Here is an 18,625-nt window from a genome sequence, read left to right on the forward strand (position 1 = left end):
AAACAATAAACTTGGAGTCAACACTTCATCTGTGCTGCCTCTTCCATCCCAAAGTGCTCCACAGGCAGCACATCCTGCTTCAGACACCTAAGGAATCACAGCACAGAAGAACCACAGCTTTGAGCCTCTTCCAAAATTGAGATTTTTATAGAGCAAGAAGATCTGAAAAAAACCCCAAACTGCTCTGAAGACTTAAGGATCCTTTAACAATAGATCTGCTCTTCAGATCTGCAGTCACCACACATCACATGCTGACATCACCAGGTGGGAAAGGTGCCATTCCCCAAAAAGCAAAAGCTCCCCAGCCTGTTTCAGTTCTGGTTTGTTCAGTAGAGATCCACAGCCCTGAAATCCAAATGCTTCTCACAAAGCCTACACAGTGAATGGGAGCCCTTCCAGACAACCTGAACTGATCTCTCCTGAAAAAAATCAGCCTGACAGATGGTCCAGAGACATCCAGAAACTGTGCTGTGGACCAAAGAACAAGTCTGAATGTATAATAGAGATTATTCTTCAAAATATAATTCCAAATCAATGCAGAAAATGAAATAAAAAAAGTTGATGAAAACAAGCATGATATGCAAAACAGCACAGTGCAACAGGGAGGCCTAATTCATGAAAATCACAGCTCAGCACTTCTCAGGGGAGGAGGGGAAAAAAACAGAGAGAGAGAGAATGAGACCACTGCTTATTTAAATAGTGGCTAATGTTTCCCTGGGGAAAGAATGATAAAAAAAAAATTACCTCAGTGGATACATTTTGAGAGGCAGTTTTATAATGAAATGAGAAAGGAGACTTAAGAACTTGAATGGAAGAAATCTTCAAATTCACATAAAAGAATGCCATGAGTGGAAGTGCACTTCAGAATCACCGATTTTCCTTTGAGAGAAGCCCACAGCACAGAAACTGAATGACTGGTTTTGTTTACAAAGACAAACACAGAAATATTGACTCAGATCCTGTAAATATCTCAGAAAAGGCCATTTTTCAGGAATGAGGGGGACTGAAAAAGGACACACAGCTTGAGAGACCAGATCAGAGGAAAGAGATCTCTCCACTAAAGGAACAAAATTGAAGAGAAAGTGTTTAAATGACAAGCTTGTACAGGAGATGCGATAGAGCAGAGGAAATAAGGAGTTACACAGACTCCCCAAGTCTCAGAGCCAGGGCAAGAGGGCTGCTTCAGGTTTAACAAGATCTCTGCAGGAATACTGTCCTCAAAAAACTACAGAGATCAACATTATTACCAATTACTCCCTACAAAAAAAAAAAATCACCTTTCCCAGTTCCTGCACCCTTGGGGGACAGAAGGCTCTACCTGTTGAAGCTGACTTAGCCTGTCACTCCTCCGGCCCTGCTGTCACTTGTTTCATGTGGGCTGAGCTGCTCAAGCGACCTGAGAGCAGGAGTTGCAGCAGGACTGACATTTCCCCATCTGTCACGTCCTAATCCACAGCAGAGTTATAAACTGGATAATGGGCAGCACCAGCCTACCAATGAATACAGGGAATATAATCCCCAGCCACGAGGCCGGGCCGTGTTTCAGTCCCTATCTGTAAAACCCCACTGTGCATCAAGATGGGATTGCTTGCATCATCCAAACCCCAAAATGCAACATCACTGCTCGGCTGCCCAGAGCAGTTCAGCTGGTTCTTACAAACAATGTCACCTACGGATTTCAGAAACAGCAGCACCACAGCCCTCAGCTCCCACGCCACAATGGAATCACTCCAGAGCTGGATGCATTCCCCACCTAGAGCCTCACTCACCAGCCACAAACCCAGTCACCCTGTGAGCTGCTGTGGCAGAATTCCTCCTGCTGAACTACTGCCACAGCCCCGGCCAGCAAGAGCTCAGCCAAGCAGCAGGATGGCAGCACTGCAGCTCAAACCATCTTTAGGGCCTCCTGACCTCGATATGCTCACGGTTTGGGTCGTCTTCCCGCCATCAATCTCGGCAACAGGCAGCCACGCTCAGCTCAGCTGCATCTACAGCCTCGGTGTCCTTTACAAACGTGCCCAATTTCAAGGAGTTGCAGGTCTACAGAGCCACACCCCGTATCAGCAAGATGGAAAATATTCAGGCACTCTGCAGCCTTACCAGATGTGGGGATTTTGGGTGAGACTTGCATGTGTGGGCTAGTTAAACCGTGCAGCAGTTTGTCTCTGAAAACACTTCCCATAACAGGCAGGACTATCCAAAGCATCCAGTTGTGATCAGCTTGGGAGATAAATTCTCCGGAGTAGTTTTCCAACTGGGTATGAGGGTATGACTAAGAGATTGTTTATAATAAACTGAGAGCTACTCAGTTCAAACATGTCAGTTCCTACTGGAAATTAATCAATACTGCAGCCACTACTGATCCTCTGGTGGCACTTAATGGATAGAAATACTGGAAAACATAATTGTTCTTTGTCTGGACAGTGGCTGTAGCTGACCTCTGACAGAAATGCAATTAGGTGAGCACTCTAGGCAAACGGGGTGATTTCCCTTCTAGGAAGAAAAGCAAAAGCTATATGCGTTATCCACTACAAAGGTCCTCAGTCCTTTGCAGCTTCAAACCATCTCACCACAGCATTAAATTATGACAAGCACAGCTTTCATTAACGAGCTCCATTCCCATTCACTTTCTGCCTTAACGCGCCTGTTTGGGTTTGAGGAGCCGAAAAAAGCCCTTCCAAGTTTCAGCGGCGCCGGAGCCGCCGGCGGGAGCGCAGCGTGAGCCCCTCAGTTACTACGGCGATGAATGAGAGATTTATTTATACCCGGCCGGGCGGGCACGGCGGCGGGATGAGTCACCGGCGGCGCCGTGCGGGACTCGCAGCCTGCGCGCTGCCGCGGCCCCTGCAGCGGGGGAGCCGCCGACGGGAGCCTGGCACGGCCCCTTCGGCACCGCTGCCCGCGGCTCCGGGGGTGTCCCGGGGGTGCCCCGGGGGTCCGCGCGTCCCTCGGCCGCGGCACCGGCCGCCAGGGGGCGCGCCTGCCCCCGCCGCGCCCCCGCCGAGACGCGCGCTCCCGGCTCGCCGCGCCCCCCCCAACTCACGGACGGGGGTGCCCGCGCGGGAGGGCGGCGGGAGCGCGCCCAGCCGCCGGTCCCCGCTCCCCCACCACCCTTGAATCAATGAGTAAACGCAGACAGACAGGGAAAGAAATAAATAAACAAAACAAACAAAAATAAATCAACAGCCAGCCCGCCCGCTCCCACGCCCGTTCCCTCACCTGCGGGCGCCGCGGGGAGGAACTGGAGGTGGAGGAGCGGGCGCAGCTGCCGGGTCGCTCCCGCCGGGGGCGGTGAGGAGGGGAGGGGGGGAGGCGGGAGCGCGCCCGGTGCGCGGGCTCTGCCCTAATTTGCCGCCGCCGCCGCCGCCATGATGGAGGGGGCGGGGGCAGGAGGGCGCGGGGCGCGGCGCGTGCCGCGCGTCACGGCTCGCGCCGGGGCGGGGGCGGGGCCAGGCGGGGGCTCCGCCCGCCGCACGTGACGGGGCGGGCGTGGCGGTCACGGAGCCTCCGGCCCCAGGAATAAACGTGGGTGGGGGGGGGTTGTGCCAACCTGTCCCGTTTTCCTCGTGGATTCGGAGCAACAGGAGCCCTTGGCAGTGCAGCTTCCGCCGCCCTGACCTCCGGGTCTCGTGGCTGCAGAGGTGTGGGTTCGGTGGGTCAGAGTCCCAAACGCCCGCCCCCGGCAAGGCAAGGGGCGCACAGAAAAGAAACACAGCCTGGATATAATTCCAACTGTATTTGTTTTATTTAGCAATATTTATTTTACAATAAGAGACATCATTATAATTTGCTGTTATATATTATTTTTTCTTTATTAAAACCTGGTTTCAATATCATTTAGATGGTGCCTGAAGTAATAGTAAAGCATTCTCCAGACCCAAAGTACAGGCTGGTTTCCAGCATTACAAAGGCAATATGAAAAGGCAGCAAAGTTACAAACAGAGTTTTATAATAAGCTTTTTCGCGCGGAAAAAAAAGCACAGAAAAAAAAAGGAAATGGAATATTCAGGAAGAAGCATGGATATGACAAATACCACATTTGACAGTGATTTGTAGGGGAATGATTTTGTCTTTTCCACAAAATGTTCCTGCAGAGTGGAAGCGGAAACCTCTTGCCGATTAGAACAAACCAATACTATTATAGATTATGAAGCTTGTTTGAATTTGAAGCTTGAGTTTTGCCATAATTTACTAATTATGAAGTTTGTTTGAATTTTGCCGTAAAGAGAAGAACAGTAGCAGTAAGAGCACTGCTGCCAGGCCCTCCTTGCCCTCCCCTTGTCCGGCTGTTTCCTGCATCTTTCTGCTTCTCCCTGCTGCCAACACAAAGCGGCTTTGGGGGCTGGCAGGGGAGCTCGTCCCTCGTTTCAGCGCTGTTCGCTGCAGCTGTAACAGCCTGCAAATGACACAGCGACAGCGACAGTGACAGCGACGCGATCACCATATATGGCCGTGTGACATCATTCGTTTGTCGAGTTCCTATTGGTCCGGATGCGCGGTGGGCGGGGCGTGTGGCGCCCCGCCCCGGCTGTGACCCTAACCGGATCTGATTCCGCTCGCGGCCACCGACGGCACCGGCCGCGTCTGCAGGGCCTGCGGCTGCCGCCGACACCGCCACTGTCACCGTCACCGCCACTGTCACCGCCGCTGTCACCGTCCCTGCCACCGCCGCCATGGCGCTCAGCGATGCGGACGTGCAGAAGCAGGTAGGGCCGCGCGGCCCGGCCCGAGCGGAGCCCCTGAGGGGGCGCGGGGAGCGGGGCTGGCGGCGCTGGGCCCGGGCCTGCTGCCCTACCGGGCCTGCTGCTCTGGGAACGGAAGATCGATGGAGAGGAGGGATCCTGGCTTGGATAGAGGAGTCTCCCGACAGGAAGGCGATTTTTCCCCTCCTGGGTGGATTGGCCCCACAGGGAACTTCCGTGAGGCGTTTTGGGGCCGTGTTGGGCCCGGTTGTGACGGGAGGGTTCCCGAGCACGCTGTGTGCTGTCTGCTGGGGTTAATTGCACCCCGGGCGGGTAAATGCAGAGCCTCAGATGAGCACTGTGCTTTTACAGCCTGCTGGGGTGGATGCTGAGAGGTGAGGGCCGGTCTGTTCTTCCTGCAGAAGGGAGAACCGGGGAAAGCGGCCTCAGGCTGAGACAGGGGAGATTCACATCAGATTTTAGAAAAAAATACTTTGCTGTTAGGGTGGTCGAGCACTGGAATGGGTTGCCCAGGGAGGTGGTGGAATCAGCATCCCTGGAGGTGTCTGCATCTGAAGTGGTTTAGTGCATTAAAGGTTATGGTTGATGGTTAGACTGGGTGATCCCCAAGGTCTCTTCCAACCATAATGATTCCATGGTTCCCTAAGGATTTGCCATCTCTTTTTGGCTTGTGGCTGTGTTACCTGCAGTTAGCTGTACCTTACCATGTGGGTGGGCTGCTCAGCATTCCTGAATGCCCTTCTCAGCTCTACATCCTAACCAGAGTAGGGGCTGGCTTGCAGTGGAAACTTCCAGCGCTGAAGTCTGGCTGTGCACACTCCTCCAGAGGCAGGACAGCCTGTCCCTGTTGACAGTAAACACTGCCCTCAGCTAAAAAATCTGCTTTCAGCTGGGTTGGAGAGGTGTGTGGTGTCAAAGGCCGTGGGCATCCAGTCAGCGCTGGTGTGGGGAGTTTCTGCAGGTGATGAGCAGATCAGGCGAGTTCCCTTTGTCCTCTGCATCACAAGTACTTGTGTCTCACTTTCTCATTCACTAAACATAGTCTCTTGGCAAGGCAGCAGCACAATGAAAGTAAAATTGGTAGGTTGCCTTTCTCCAGAAGGAGAGTTGTAACATTACATTGTATTCCTTTTATCTGCAAAGCTTGGGTTGGTTTTTTTTTCCTGCCTCTTTTATGAAGATAATAAAAATAAAGCTGACATTAGGGTGGTCTTGCTCAGCCAGACCTGATTTTCAAAGGTGAGTTCAGGCTCTGGTGATGTATCAAACATGTAATACTGATGGCATTCCACATGTGCACATTCCTGTCAGTGCTTTGCACTCCTGGGCCCAGCATGATCCTGTTAACTGGACAGTGCTGATGATCCTGCATGTGGATCAGTCTGGCATCACTTCCCAGCTGGTCCTCCTTGCCACCACACTTCCAGTGATTGTCACTCTGAAAATCATCTCTGATTGAGACTTTTCCCACTGTCAGACTTGCTTTGTTGTTCTGTCAAAGGTATTTAACACATTGTTCCATCTGGTCACTTCTGAAGCCCATCTAACATCTACAACTTCCCTTGGAAAGGATAATCACACTGCTCCTGACAGGAAAACCCCTTCCTTCTTTCTGCAGGAAATACTGCCTTAAAATAAGTCTCTCATTTCAAAATGTATTTTTGTCACTGTTATTAAAACTGATCCTATTTGTAGATGTGAAAATCTCGCTTTGGATCTCTCTTCATTTCTAGAAAAACAAAAGGGGATTTCAGTACAGCAGCTTTTGAAGGGAATAACACTGTTCAGTCTTATCAGTCTAGGAGAAGTGCATTCCATATTATCTTGCTTCCATCTCATTCCTGTTCTTTACACAGAGGATGTTTCCTGAACACCCAGAACTGTCAAAAGTGCTTGTCCAGAACTCAGAAACCAGACTACACTGGAGGAAGTGACTCAGGCACATAAAGGCTGCTGCTGCTAAGTTCCCAGTCCTCTTCAACAATAGGCTATTCAGCAAAATAATATCCTTGTTTTAAATGCCTCTCTTGTCCTTTCTGAAAGGCAGGGTAGGTAGACAAGCACTTGAAAGTCTTTGCAGACACAAATTAAAAGCAAACCTGCTGATTTGATATTGAGGATGTAAATGTTACTGTTCACTTCTTCCACTGTGCTAACACGTGTTTAAAATCTTCCATTTGTCTCTTCACTTCTGTTTTTTCATTCCTATGGGCTTAGTGCTGCACATTGGCTCACTTTTCACCTTGGCACCTTTCTAATCTCTTTAAAACATTTCATTTTAACACGAGATTCTGTAAATAGAGTCTTTTGTGTGAGTTTATTCAGCCTGGATTTTCTGCAGAATGTGTCTCATCACTAAGTGCAATCAGACAGAAAGTCAGGAGGTTTTAGGGTGTGCTCCATGGGGCCATGGAAGTGTCTGTGCCTCCTCCCAGTTGCAGTTGGGTTGGGAGTGAGTCCTTCCAGTCTGGCCCAGATGGGAGCCTGAGCTGAGGCCTGCTCACAGAGAGCCGGGTGATGGCTGAACAGAACTGGCTCTGGTTGCTTTCCTGCTCTCTCAGCTGCTGGGCCTGGGCTTTGTAGTGCTTTGGGGTGGCTGCAGAAATGCTTTTCAAACAGAACTTGCTGGTTCCTGTGGGGCTCTGAAGCAGCATGTGACATTCTTGATGTGGTCAGGGTCACAGAGCATTGCTGCTGCTGTCTCCTTCCCCAGCCCCTCCAAAGTGACAGTATAGGTTTTTACAGAATTTATTACAGTTTCCCAAGAGAAGGGTCTGTGGTGTTCAAAGGAACTTGTGGCTGTACAGATCTCACCAGCGTGGTCAGTGGCACTTGGCTTGGCTTCACTGGAAGGCCCAGGTTCATTCAGATGCCATCTGTGTAATCTTTATGTTTCATGGAAATGTCGTAACAAACAGACTCATTTTGCTGTCTGAGGATTTTTGAAGTCTGGGAGGTTTATTTAATAATCCCAGGGGTGAAAAAGTTGGTCTTATTAATGAAGAACAAAAATACCTTCACATTTATACCCAAAAATGGCCTTGCATATATACAAATTTTCTTTGGGGTTGGTTGGTTTGTTTTGGGGTTTTTTATGGTTGCATACCTGAAGTGCATTCTTCTAATAGCAGCTAGTAAAGCATCATTATATAGAATTATTGGGGAAATTATTTTCTTGTAATATATGTCAAGATGAACTGACTCTTGTGTATGCTCAATGACATTTCCTTGCCAACCAATATTATCTGAAAGAGTAAATGCCTGTGGAGGCTGTACAGATGAGTAGATACATACACCTGCTTCCTCTGGTCAGTGGCCTTTCCTACAGAAAACATTTTCTTTCCTCTCTCTTGTTACAGATCAAGCACATGATGGCTTTCATCGAGCAGGAAGCCAATGAAAAGGCTGAAGAAATAGATGCCAAGGTAAAAATGGAAGTTCACTGTCAGTAAGTGCAAAAGGAAAACTGCCTCCCACATCCTGCTCTGAAAGTTTCAGAGAGAGCTAGAAACCTTTGTAAGCTACAGCTGGTTTCTGTTTAGTTACTACATAGCAAAAATGTACCAAACTAAGGTAGCATTTCTTAGCTTTTGACAAATGAAAATGACTCAGAGCTGGTTTTGGTCAATGTTTTGGTGGTTTCATATCAAAGTTCAACCCTTTTTTTGAGCAATCAGGAGAGCTGAGGGGTAGTGTGACTAAACTGGATTGAGTAGAACACCTTCCCCCACCAGATTGGTATTGAATTACTTGCTGAATGCTTCACTTAGCTTAAGGCACAAGAGACTGGGTTTAATATTAACCTGGAGTTAGAGTATAGATGTTTACTGAGGAAGGATTAATGGTGCCTTTCAGCCCCAGCAATCTGCATTATACCACCAGGGAAATCCTTGTTGGTATTGGACTCAGCATGCATGTTGCTGATAATATTTAATCTCCCTTCAACATTTAGGTTTGCATAAATATTTAATCAGTACTAAAGCATGTATTCCTGAAGATCTTCAAACAGAATTCAGAAGTTGAGATTGCATTCTCAGATATAAGTAGGACAATTATCCACATGTTTTTACATTCTGTCTAGTGAGGCTTTACCAAAAAAAAAAAAATAAAAGCTGTGCTGTCTCCCTCCTTGTGTAAGAATTACTTAAAGAGCTGAAGGGTTTTTATATGGAACCATAGATTGTATCATCCTATCCTGTGTGTGAATGTGCTCTGTTACATTTTGGTTCTGTTTTTTTCAGCCCAAGGAATCAATTTCCACTTCAGTTCTTTAATTTTTACTGTAGGCAGAAGAAGAATTCAACATTGAGAAGGGTCGCCTTGTTCAGACACAGAGGCTGAAAATCATGGAGTACTATGAAAAGAAGGAGAAGCAAATTGAACAGCAAAAGAAAATGTGAGTTGCTTGGGCTAGACAGCTGACTTCAGAGCCTGAGTTTGCATTTTGTTGTTAATTTTATACAAAATTCTTCTGGCCCTGCAAGCACACAAATTGTAGACAACATATTTAGTTATAATTATGAGTTCCTGTTTTTTTTTCTGGGGAGAAATGATCAAAACTGAGCTACAATGGTATAACAGTGTGATAAAAGAATTCTTCACATTTCTTTATGTAGTTAACATGTAGAACTTTACCCTGGTCTTTTGTCCTGGGACAAATGATCATGTTGGGTTTAGTTTGGCTGGGTCTTCACCAAGAAAGGGCTCCTGCAGTTTAATCTTTTGTGCAAGTCCAGAAACAGATTCAGACAGGTGAACAGACCTTGGCTTTAAGTGTTGTAGAATTGTTACCTTTAAATGCAAATGTTACAGTTCTTCTGTCAAAGACTGATGGATTGATCCAACTTTATCATGCAACTTGCAGCCAGATGTCCAACCTGATGAATCAAGCAAGGCTGAAGGTCCTCAAGGCAAGGGATGACCTTATTGCAGTGAGTATCTCTGAAGCAGACACACAGTCTCTATTTCTGCCATAAGTTAGGAAATGGAGCTGTTCTCTACAGAAAATAGGATTTTTGATTGAGTGATGTTTGCTTCAACATACAAAAATGGCTTTCCAAGCTGCTCTGAAAGGGCCTTGAGGATTTAGTCCAGCTTTGCTATCTCCCTGTTTTCACAGTTTCCATTACCTGCTGTTTTAGGGAGGTGCATTGGTCTGCCAGGAGCATTGCAGGCAGTGTTGTATCTGTCATTTGCACAGCAGCTTGTTTCTTTCAAGGGCAGCAACTCCCTCTTGCACAGTTGGTAGAACTTGGAAATTCTGTTTGCCTGAAGCAGTGTTTATTAAAAAACCCAGCATGGCATAAGCAAGGAGGCTGAAAACACCACTAAGTGAGAGTTTTTGTGTCCTTCAATGGCCCATAGGCCATGAAAAGTTTTGCTTTTTTGTTCTGTGTTGACACAGAGTAATCATTCATCAGAGCAGGCAGCATTCAGGCTGGTTTGTGTTTCCTGTGTTTATCTCAGCATGGGCTGTGTGTCCCCATCCTGCTCACCGAGCTGCTTTGCTGTGCTCTCCCACCTCAGGGACAGTTTGGCTGCTCCATGTGCTGCTAGATGGGGCTGTTGAGCTGCTGGAAAAGCTTGAGATGGGATAAATGTTCAGGTGGATGCTACCATGAAAAAGAAGAGTTAGCAGAAGAAAATCATCAGTTTATTGATTCTTTAAAATGAGTTTCAAACTTCAGATTGTATTTCCAGAGAGGAGGGAGGTGGATTGCTCAAGGGCTAACTCTGTTGTGTTGGTCTCTGCTGGGTAATCTCTTCCTCATTTATCTGCTGACTCAACCTCATGCTTCTGAGTAATTCTAAACAGTCTTCCTCATTTTAAGACATTTAAAGTCACATGCTGCTCACTCTTTCTTTCCTTATCAGATCTTTGGCTTCTTTCTTGAGAGATGAGCAGTGGCAGAAATGCAGTGTTTCCCTAGGGAGGACAGAGTAACTGGGTTTGACCATGGCAGTAAAGTGTGATAGTTTTATATCTTCATACTGATTGTGTTTCTCTGCACTCTTTTTCTAAACACCATGAGGTAGGACAGGAGAGAGTTTCTTTATCTGGAGCATTTCTCATGGTTCAGTTTTAGGAGCTTTGAGTTGACTCTTTTAAAATTTCTTTAAAATTCAATCCCATCCTATGCTGATTTGCTGAGTAAAGATAATCAAGAGAGCTACTTCAAATTAAAAATAAGCTCTCTCTTTGCATTTACTTGCAATTAAAGAATACCTAACCTGAATATTATTTGATAGAAAAATAGATTGGATTTCTTTGCTTGACCATAAAGCTGAAAAAAATTTATTTGGACAACTATATTATTTTACATGGAGCAATTATTTACTACATATTTAATTTATCTAAGTTAACATTTTAAGTACCTTTCTTTTACTCCTGAGCTCTCCCTTTTTCACACAGCAGGAATTATTGTCAGGTTGTAATGAGGTCAGCCCAGGGCAGGAGGAAGGGAGTGTTGGGCAGGGATGGTGTGCCATGCACAGAGATGGAGGTCTAGCTTGGATGAACACCAGCTGGAGTGTACATTTACGTGTTGGCAGGGTGTGAGAGCTATAATAGAAGTACAGAAAGTTGGTAGGCATGAAACCAAATGCCAAACAGATGGGCTCTGCTGATCTGATTTCTTCTGAATGTAGGATTTGCTGAATGAGGCCAAGCAGAGACTTGCCAAGGTGGTGAAAGATTCTGCCAGGTACCAGACACTGCTGGATGGACTAGTTCTACAGGTAAATATTCAAATTGTAAAAAATGGATCATTGCTGCCCTAGCCCCTTAGGTTTCTTTTGTCAGAAATAGCCCTCTGAAAGTTCCAGTTGTATTAGAGTCTGGATCAGATGCTGATCTGAGTGATCCCTGAGTTTTAAACATCATTTCAATATCTTTGAGTCTTGGGTTCTGAGCAGACAAGGCTGTGGCTTACTTTGGGGTGTAGAACCTGGGACACCAGCAGCAGGTCCATTGTAAGAACAATTGCAAGTGTGCACACACTCATTTTAGGGTGCACACAGGAAGCTCTGTAGTGATGAGCTGGATCAAGTGCTCCTTAGTCAGAGGCTGCTCCTCCAAGCCCACACATCAGTCAATACCTGTCGAACACCTTTTCAGCATCTGAGACTTAATAAGCCTTGACAAATTTACTGTAGTATGGAATGTTCCTGTGACAGAAGCAGGCACAGAAAGCAGCACCCAGAGCTTTGCTTGCCTAGAAGAACCCCCTCAAAGCCCAGAAATGAACAGCTGAAAGCCCAGTAAGCCTTGACCAGGCCGGTGCTGTGGGCTCTGGTGCCTCCTTCTGGCATGGACTGGTCCTGTTGCTGGGAGCTCCCAGGAGCCATCACGAGCTCTCCTGTCACCCTTGATGGCAGAGTTTTCTCAGTAGTGCCTCCTGCCAGCTTGTGCCTCCAACTGGGTGTTGTTTCTTTCTCACACTCAGGTCTGCTCTTGCTGTACATCACAAAAACCCCTTTCTTGTTCTTGCAAATTGGCCACACTTCTCTTGGCTTGCAATGTTAGATCCAGTGAGGGATCTGTGCTCACAGCTGGGCCAGATGATCATTGTAGGTCCCTTCAGACTGGAACTGGGCACCACACTCCTGAGATTCCCTATGTTTAGTTGCACTTGAGTTCCAAAAGCATCATCCATAATCGGGCTCTTCCCCAAACATTGGTGCTGTCCTCTCAGAAAGGCTGTGTGAGGTGAACTCGTGGGCAAAAATCTGAATAAATGAGGCTGATATTGCTGGGGCTTGGGTTTCAAATTGATCAGCTTCTTTCCTTTCTTGGGGATAAATAATTGTGACAAAGAAAACATTGATTTCCTGAAACTGAAATGGTTGTAATGGTTATTCCTTGCAGGGCTTCTACCAGCTGCTTGAGCCCAGATTAGTTGTTCGGTGCAGGAAGCAGGATCTCCCCATGGTTAAGGTGAGACACCTGCAATATTTCGACAGTGCTCTGCTGGATTTGCTGCTCAGATCCCCTTCTCTGTGTGATGTGGAAGCAAGCTTTGCTTGTTGCACTTTGGTTGCAGCTACAACGTGCTTCCAAATGTGGGGGTCATTTCCCTGCTTGAATCTTACCTTGGAAACTTTAGACCTGGCTACTGTATTAAGAATAATAACTGGGTTTGGCTGAAGAGCCAAACTGAAATGCATTTGTTTAATTAAAAAAAAAAAGGCCTCAATCCCTTCATTTTATTAGTACAAGTGATTGAATGATCAAACCCATGTGCTGCAGTGGCATTTGTCAGTGCTAACTGGAAGTTTATCTTGTGTCCTAGACTGCTGTACACAAGAGCATTCCCATCTACAAAAATGCCATAAAAAGGGATGTGGACGTTCATATTGACCAAGACAGCTTCCTGCCAGAAGATATGTAAGGAAAATGGGATTATTTTGTACAGGGCGCTAACTTAATGCAACTTTTCAAGCCACAGCTCACATTAGTGTCAGAAAGTTAAATGTGGAATGTCCTCAGAGTGGCTGCTGCTGTTCTTGTGTACCTGGCACTTCTTTGAGTTTTTCAGACACACACTCTGCAGTTTTCTGCAGACAAGCACTGTCCCCACCAAAAATGTGAGGAAAAGTTTTGTGCAATCTCCAGCCTGATTCACAGTACTGGAGCAGGAAATCACTGTGCATAGGAACTGAACCACTGGTCTTTTAAGGAGAGAGAAGATGGATGTAGCCATGCTTTCTGTCTCAAGATGAAGCAAACTGAATCTTGAAGTGCTGCAGGACAATCACTTGATGGGGTTTATGTCTGTTCTGTCTGCAGGGCTCTGTTTCCATATGGTATCATAGAGGTACCATAGGCAAAGCTGTGTATTCTGCCATCTTTATCTATGGGCCAACAAACAGCACTTCTAGCTCCTTTCCTCACTTCCCAAAATGTGACACTCTCTTAATAACACAGAGCCAGAAGCTGTTTTGAAGGGACAAATTGCAAAGCTCCACTTCCATTTAAAACATACTGGTGAGGGTCCTTGCACATAGATGTGGTCCCTAATAACTCCGAGATCCTTTGTGCTGCTGCTTCTCTGGATCTTTGTGCTGATTCCTATTAAAACATCATCAAAAAGGTTATTTTTTTTTTTAAAAATAAATGTTAGCCATGTATCTGACTTGTCTATAAATGCTGATTTGGGATATGTTTGCCACATTCTGATCCTGATCCATGGATTTCACTGAAGTATTTCTTTTTTTGTTGTCCATCTTTAGTGCTGGTGGTGTTGAAATCTACAACGGTGATGGCAAAATTAAAGTTTCCAATACCCTGGAAAGTCGGCTGGACCTTGTAGCCCAGCAGGTGAGTTTCTCCAACAACCTGGGTAAACAAAATACAATTAACTAGTTTGTTCTTGTAATGAAATCCTTGTGTTTCCAAAGTGTCACAATAGTGCATGGCATCAGATTTCTTTAGGAATGACCAGTAGGAAGTTATTTTTGAATGGAAAGAAGCAAATTACAGCAAAAAACATGGCTTTCCCCAGAATGATTCCTTTTGAATTAAGCATAAAACTATAAATTATGATACTGAAAGCCTTGGTTATTATGAATGCACTGCAGTCAAGATGCTGAAATGCTGAGGCTAACTTGAATCACTGAAGCTAGCTTGAGTACAAACTTTGGCTGAGACCTATTACACTCAAGTGCAGAAAACTCTAGCTCTGGCATCTCTTTCATGTGCTGCAGTACAGGCAGTGCTTTCAGTCTACAGAGTAGCAGGCAATGTGTGATCAGGGAGAGACTTCAGCAAGCTCAGCTGAACTGACTTGTTAATTTTGAAGGCAGCCTAAGTATCCCAGAGTGCCTGCAGGAAGAACCTGCAGCAGTTTCATTGCCCATTTCACATAACTGATGTGTTCTTTCTCTTCAGATGATGCCAGAAATCAGAGTGGCTCTCTTTGGTGCTAATGCCAACAGGAAGTTTTTGGACTAAAGCTCTATGAGAGAAGGTGGGATCTGTTCCACTGCCATACTGAAGGGGATGCAAAAGCATCTGCTAATTTAAAATCTTGAAATTTAACATTACTGTGTCATCCAGTATCTGTTCTTCAATCGAATAATTTTGCATACCTGCTGTGCTTAGCCTCTCTACTTGTGGTTAGAATGCATTGCTCTAAGAATGTGAAGACATACATATTCATCCAGAAGTGGCACTAGGGAATGGAGGCACTTGGGCTCTTGGCTTTCCTTGCACTGTTGTGACTCTCTAAAGACAAGTGGTGCATTTAGGGTCACTCTCTTTGCTTTGGCCTTGTCTCTCTCAAGTTATCTGATCTGTGAAGTAAATGACTCTGCTGCTGATGTCAAATCCCCTTTCAGTTATGTTCTTCAGTGTTCTAAAGGGCATGTATTCCTTCCCAAGGTTGGTAGTTTAATTCATGTTACTTGGTCAGGCATTTCCTGTTCTGTATATGTGATTTAAAAAAAAAAAGCCTGAGCCTGTAAAACTCTATTTATTAAAATAAAAATGTGTGTGTGTATGGAGTTCCTTGTCACTTCTCTCTGGGGCATTGGCAGCCTTTGGAAAGTGGGATTGTTTGTGCAAGGACTTCCCTGAGCTCTGTGTATGAGCTCTTCTGTGAAGCTGGAATTCAAGAGCAAGGAGCAGGGTCAAGCTCTTTGCAGCAATAATGTTGGATTGCAGGCAAGGCTTTTGAGTAGGACTCCAGGATTCTGGAGCATCATTCTCCCTGAAAAATGGGTCAGTAGTTCTGCTCCCTCTATCTTCTGTCACAGGAGAGAGCTGCAGTAACACAACTGTGCTGCTTAGATAAAACAAACACAATCCATTTCCCATCACAAGGCTGTTGCTTCTGTGCAGGACATCCAAACTGTACCCTGACTCTTCCTAATGCTCAATTCTGAGATTTCTTCCATGGAAAATAAAAGCTGATGAATTACAACTTAAATATGTTTTGAAATCATCTTCTCTAAGGATTGCAGTGAACCAGGAACAGTAGGAATTTTACATTGTGCCATGAAGGCATTTGCCAAGCTGCAGCAGCACTGGTTTTATGCAATGTTTTTAACCTGAGGCTCTAATGTGTGTGCCCTCGTGTAAAGTAGACTCTAAGTGCTAGATAAGCCTTTTATTGTCTCATTCCTCTCAAATGGAGATTGTCTGTTAAGGAAATCCTGATTCCAAGCTTATTTAATCTGTTTCTGGAAGAAATGCTTTAAATTTGCTCTTAGGAAATAATCTTACTTAGCAAGGTTGGGTTTTTTTGTTTTACTGCTCTTTGCTGCTGCATTTAGGTGCCAGCTCTTGTTTTGCACATAGATGGTTATGGCATTTTTTTCTTCATTTGCTTTTCAGCATGTTTCTGTGCTGGGCAATAAGTGTGTCTGGATTAAAGTCTCTCTCTTTCTAGATTTTGCATACCTGTTACAGCTTTTTGTCACAGTTGCTGGTCCAGCTTCCTGAGTAAGCCCTGGGCTCTGGCTTTGTGACACACATGTAGTGAAGGATAAACCTTTGCATGTGCATGCTTGGCTGTGCTGTTTCTTGATTCAAAGGGTACCTTTTGATACAGAGGTGTTGTGGTCCTTTCTGATGGTTTCATCCAGCTCATCAGTGAGCTCTCTGCAGATGCTTGTCTGTGACAAAATGTGGCTCTTTGTGCAGGATCTGATGGTCCCTTTCTTTCATTAAGGTAGCAAAATCTTCACAAACCCAGGTCTTGCATACTTTTGAAAAGCAAACTAGTAACTAGATAAGAGTTTGACTGTGATTCTCACACTGGAAGATGTTAGTTATTTACTTTTTACTTTTCTCTGTTAGTTTTGTATCTTCCTTCTCAGGAAAGAGGAAGAAACTTGTTACACTTGGATTCAAAAATTGGTGTTCTCAGGAATGTGTTCAGTGTTAGTCAGTGTCAGCAGTGATTCAAAGCAGGTCATTAAGGAAGGGTCTCAGATTTAGGTACCTCACAGCTGGAGTCCAGGACTGGGGGTTTGTACCCCCTATAGCTCCCCCCAAGCTGCCTGAGACATTATCTGGAATATCCTGGTCCTTTATTCCGGGTAAGAGGAACTGTCACCAAGGTTTTTGGAGATGCAGAGGAAAACGGGATATCCCATCCAGGTGTACCTAGTGCAGTTAGCAACCCTGTTATGTCTTCATCCAAACTCCCTTCAGTGTTTGTACACACATTTTTGCAAGTCAAATGTGAAACCAAAGCAGCACTTGAGGACAGTTTCAGAGCTCCTCCTGCAGCATTGTTGAAGCACAGTTTTGTAAGGTAAGCTGTACTAATGGAAGTAACCTGATGACTCAGGGCAAATCAGTGAGAATATTGATCTTTATTCATCTTTGTATAAGCATGCATAATACTCCAGTTGGGCACACTAAACAAGCCCAAAGCCACATCAGCACCTTAAGAAACCATACAAATACAGAGAACAAAGGAGGCATTAAATGAGGAAAAAATTCTCTGTCAAGTTGTGATAGGAGAGGCAAGCACTGCAGGTTAGCAGTGAGATGGTTCAGCCTAATGGAAAAGGACTTAGGGAAATGGATAATATTGCACTTGTTCTGCAGAGCTGGCAGTGGAAAATTTAAGAGTGGGCTTGACACTTAAGTAGTCACCAGAGGACTTGAAATGTTCCTGCACATCTGACTCAAAACCCTGTTTTAGATGGTAGTTTTCACACCTAGGTGTATGAACATTGATCAGGCTGTATGAATGATGCCTGGAAGTGCATGCAAGTGTCCAGAAGAGGAAAGCCTGGAAGAAAACACCCAGAAGCTGACAGAAGGATGGTACCTTGCTTGTTGCATGCCCCTGGCCTGAGCTGCTGATGTTAGCAAGAAGAATATGCATCTCCTGGAAAATAGGAAAGTGTAAACTCATCCCTTACACAGCCAAATAGCACACACAGGCTGGGGCCACCTCCATGGACACACATTTCAGCCTGTGCCTGAAATAGCTGGGGAGGTTAAAAGAAAATTACCAATTTATTCATTTCCAGAGAAAGTGCATGAAGGAGGAAAAGAAAAATTGGGGGGAAAAAGTGAACCACCCCAGGGGAAAATTCAAAGCAAAAAATTTTCTTTAGTTAAGTGAACTCTGAGCTGTTACTCTGGAGAGCAAAGGCTTGATAGTGCAGGGAAGCAGCTTGGCAAAAGGTGTTTAGCCCTAAGCAAGAGCCCAGACAGACCTGAGTGTGGTTTGGCTGGGTGTGCTGTTTGATAGAGGCAGCTCAGAGAGGCAGGTGGGACCCCATCCTGCCTCTCAAACATGTTTGCAGGGAACAGGCCGTGACAAGAAGGCCCTTCCAGGGCTGGGATGTTCCTGCTGCTCTCAGCCAAAGTAGAGCTGGCTGGGAAACCCCAAATCTGTCTTCCTAGGCATCTCATTCCGAGCATCCCATACTGTTCCTTTGGCTTTGCTTTAGAGAAAGCAAGAAAAACATCTGTACAGGAGCATTCTGGGGTTAAAATCACACTGACAATGTGCCAAAAATGTCATTTCCCAGCCCTTGGTACATGCTGGGAATCAAAAGCTGTGGAAATCAAGGCTACCACGTTATTTTAGATAGTTCAAGGCTGATCTGTTGGGAGAGACTGCAAAAAAAAATCAGGGGTGGTCCCCCCAGCATTTCTAGAGGCTGTTTTTCCTTCCTGTGTCCAAGAGGGTTTGCAGGAGCTCAGCTCCTTTTCCCAGTCAGCCCCTGGCCCACGTGTGCACTGCCTGAATACCAAGTGATGCACAAACCCCACCCCAGTGCAAACCTTGGGGCTGGTCTGTGGCTGCAGATCCCAAACACCGGGGCTGGAAGTGGGCAGGAGAGGGGAGCAGCTGTCCTGGCTGGAGAACTGAGCACAATGAGGGAGAAAGGGACACCTTGAAGTATTCCTGGTAGTGAGAGGGGCAGTTACCTTGTGCAAAACTTCTTTCATC

The 18,625-nt window shown here is 45.8% G+C and overlaps 2 protein-coding genes across 2 annotated transcripts in view; one reads left to right on the forward strand and one right to left on the reverse strand.

Annotated features, from left to right (window-relative positions):
- Positions 1-3,395, reverse strand: part of BCL2L13 (BCL2 like 13) — a 39,180-nt gene extending 35,785 nt beyond the window's left edge. Inside the window, exon 1 of the mRNA XM_064735742.1 lies at positions 3,220-3,395. The gene's annotated coding sequence lies outside the window, so the exon portion shown is untranslated. The remainder of the gene's footprint in view (positions 1-3,219) is intronic.
- A 1,112-nt stretch (positions 3,396-4,507) lies between these two features.
- On the forward strand, positions 4,508-15,206 carry ATP6V1E1 (ATPase H+ transporting V1 subunit E1). Its single transcript, XM_064735780.1, has 9 exons — positions 4,508-4,706; positions 8,063-8,128; positions 8,990-9,099; positions 9,568-9,634; positions 11,352-11,441; positions 12,571-12,639; positions 12,995-13,089; positions 13,935-14,022; positions 14,593-15,206. Exons 1-9 carry the CDS (start codon positions 4,674-4,676, stop codon positions 14,653-14,655), a joined length of 681 nt encoding a protein of 226 aa, XP_064591850.1. The 5' UTR covers positions 4,508-4,673; the 3' UTR covers positions 14,656-15,206.
- The last annotated feature ends 3,419 nt before the right edge of the window (positions 15,207-18,625 follow it).

Source organism: Zonotrichia leucophrys, chromosome 1A, assembly GCF_028769735.1.
Source record: "Zonotrichia leucophrys gambelii isolate GWCS_2022_RI chromosome 1A, RI_Zleu_2.0, whole genome shotgun sequence".
Lineage (NCBI taxonomy): Eukaryota > Metazoa > Chordata > Aves > Passeriformes > Passerellidae > Zonotrichia > Zonotrichia leucophrys.

Excerpts from the sequence above, each read along its gene's own strand:
- ATP6V1E1 (XM_064735780.1), top strand. The coding sequence starts at position 4,674 with ATGGCGCTCAGCGATGCGGACGTGCAGAAGCAG. Across the intron at positions 8,129-8,989 it reads CTGAAGAAATAGATGCCAAG|GCAGAAGAAGAATTCAACAT; the intron begins GTAAAAATGGAA and ends TTTTTACTGTAG. Across the intron at positions 14,023-14,592 it reads TGGACCTTGTAGCCCAGCAG|ATGATGCCAGAAATCAGAGT; the intron begins GTGAGTTTCTCC and ends CTTTCTCTTCAG.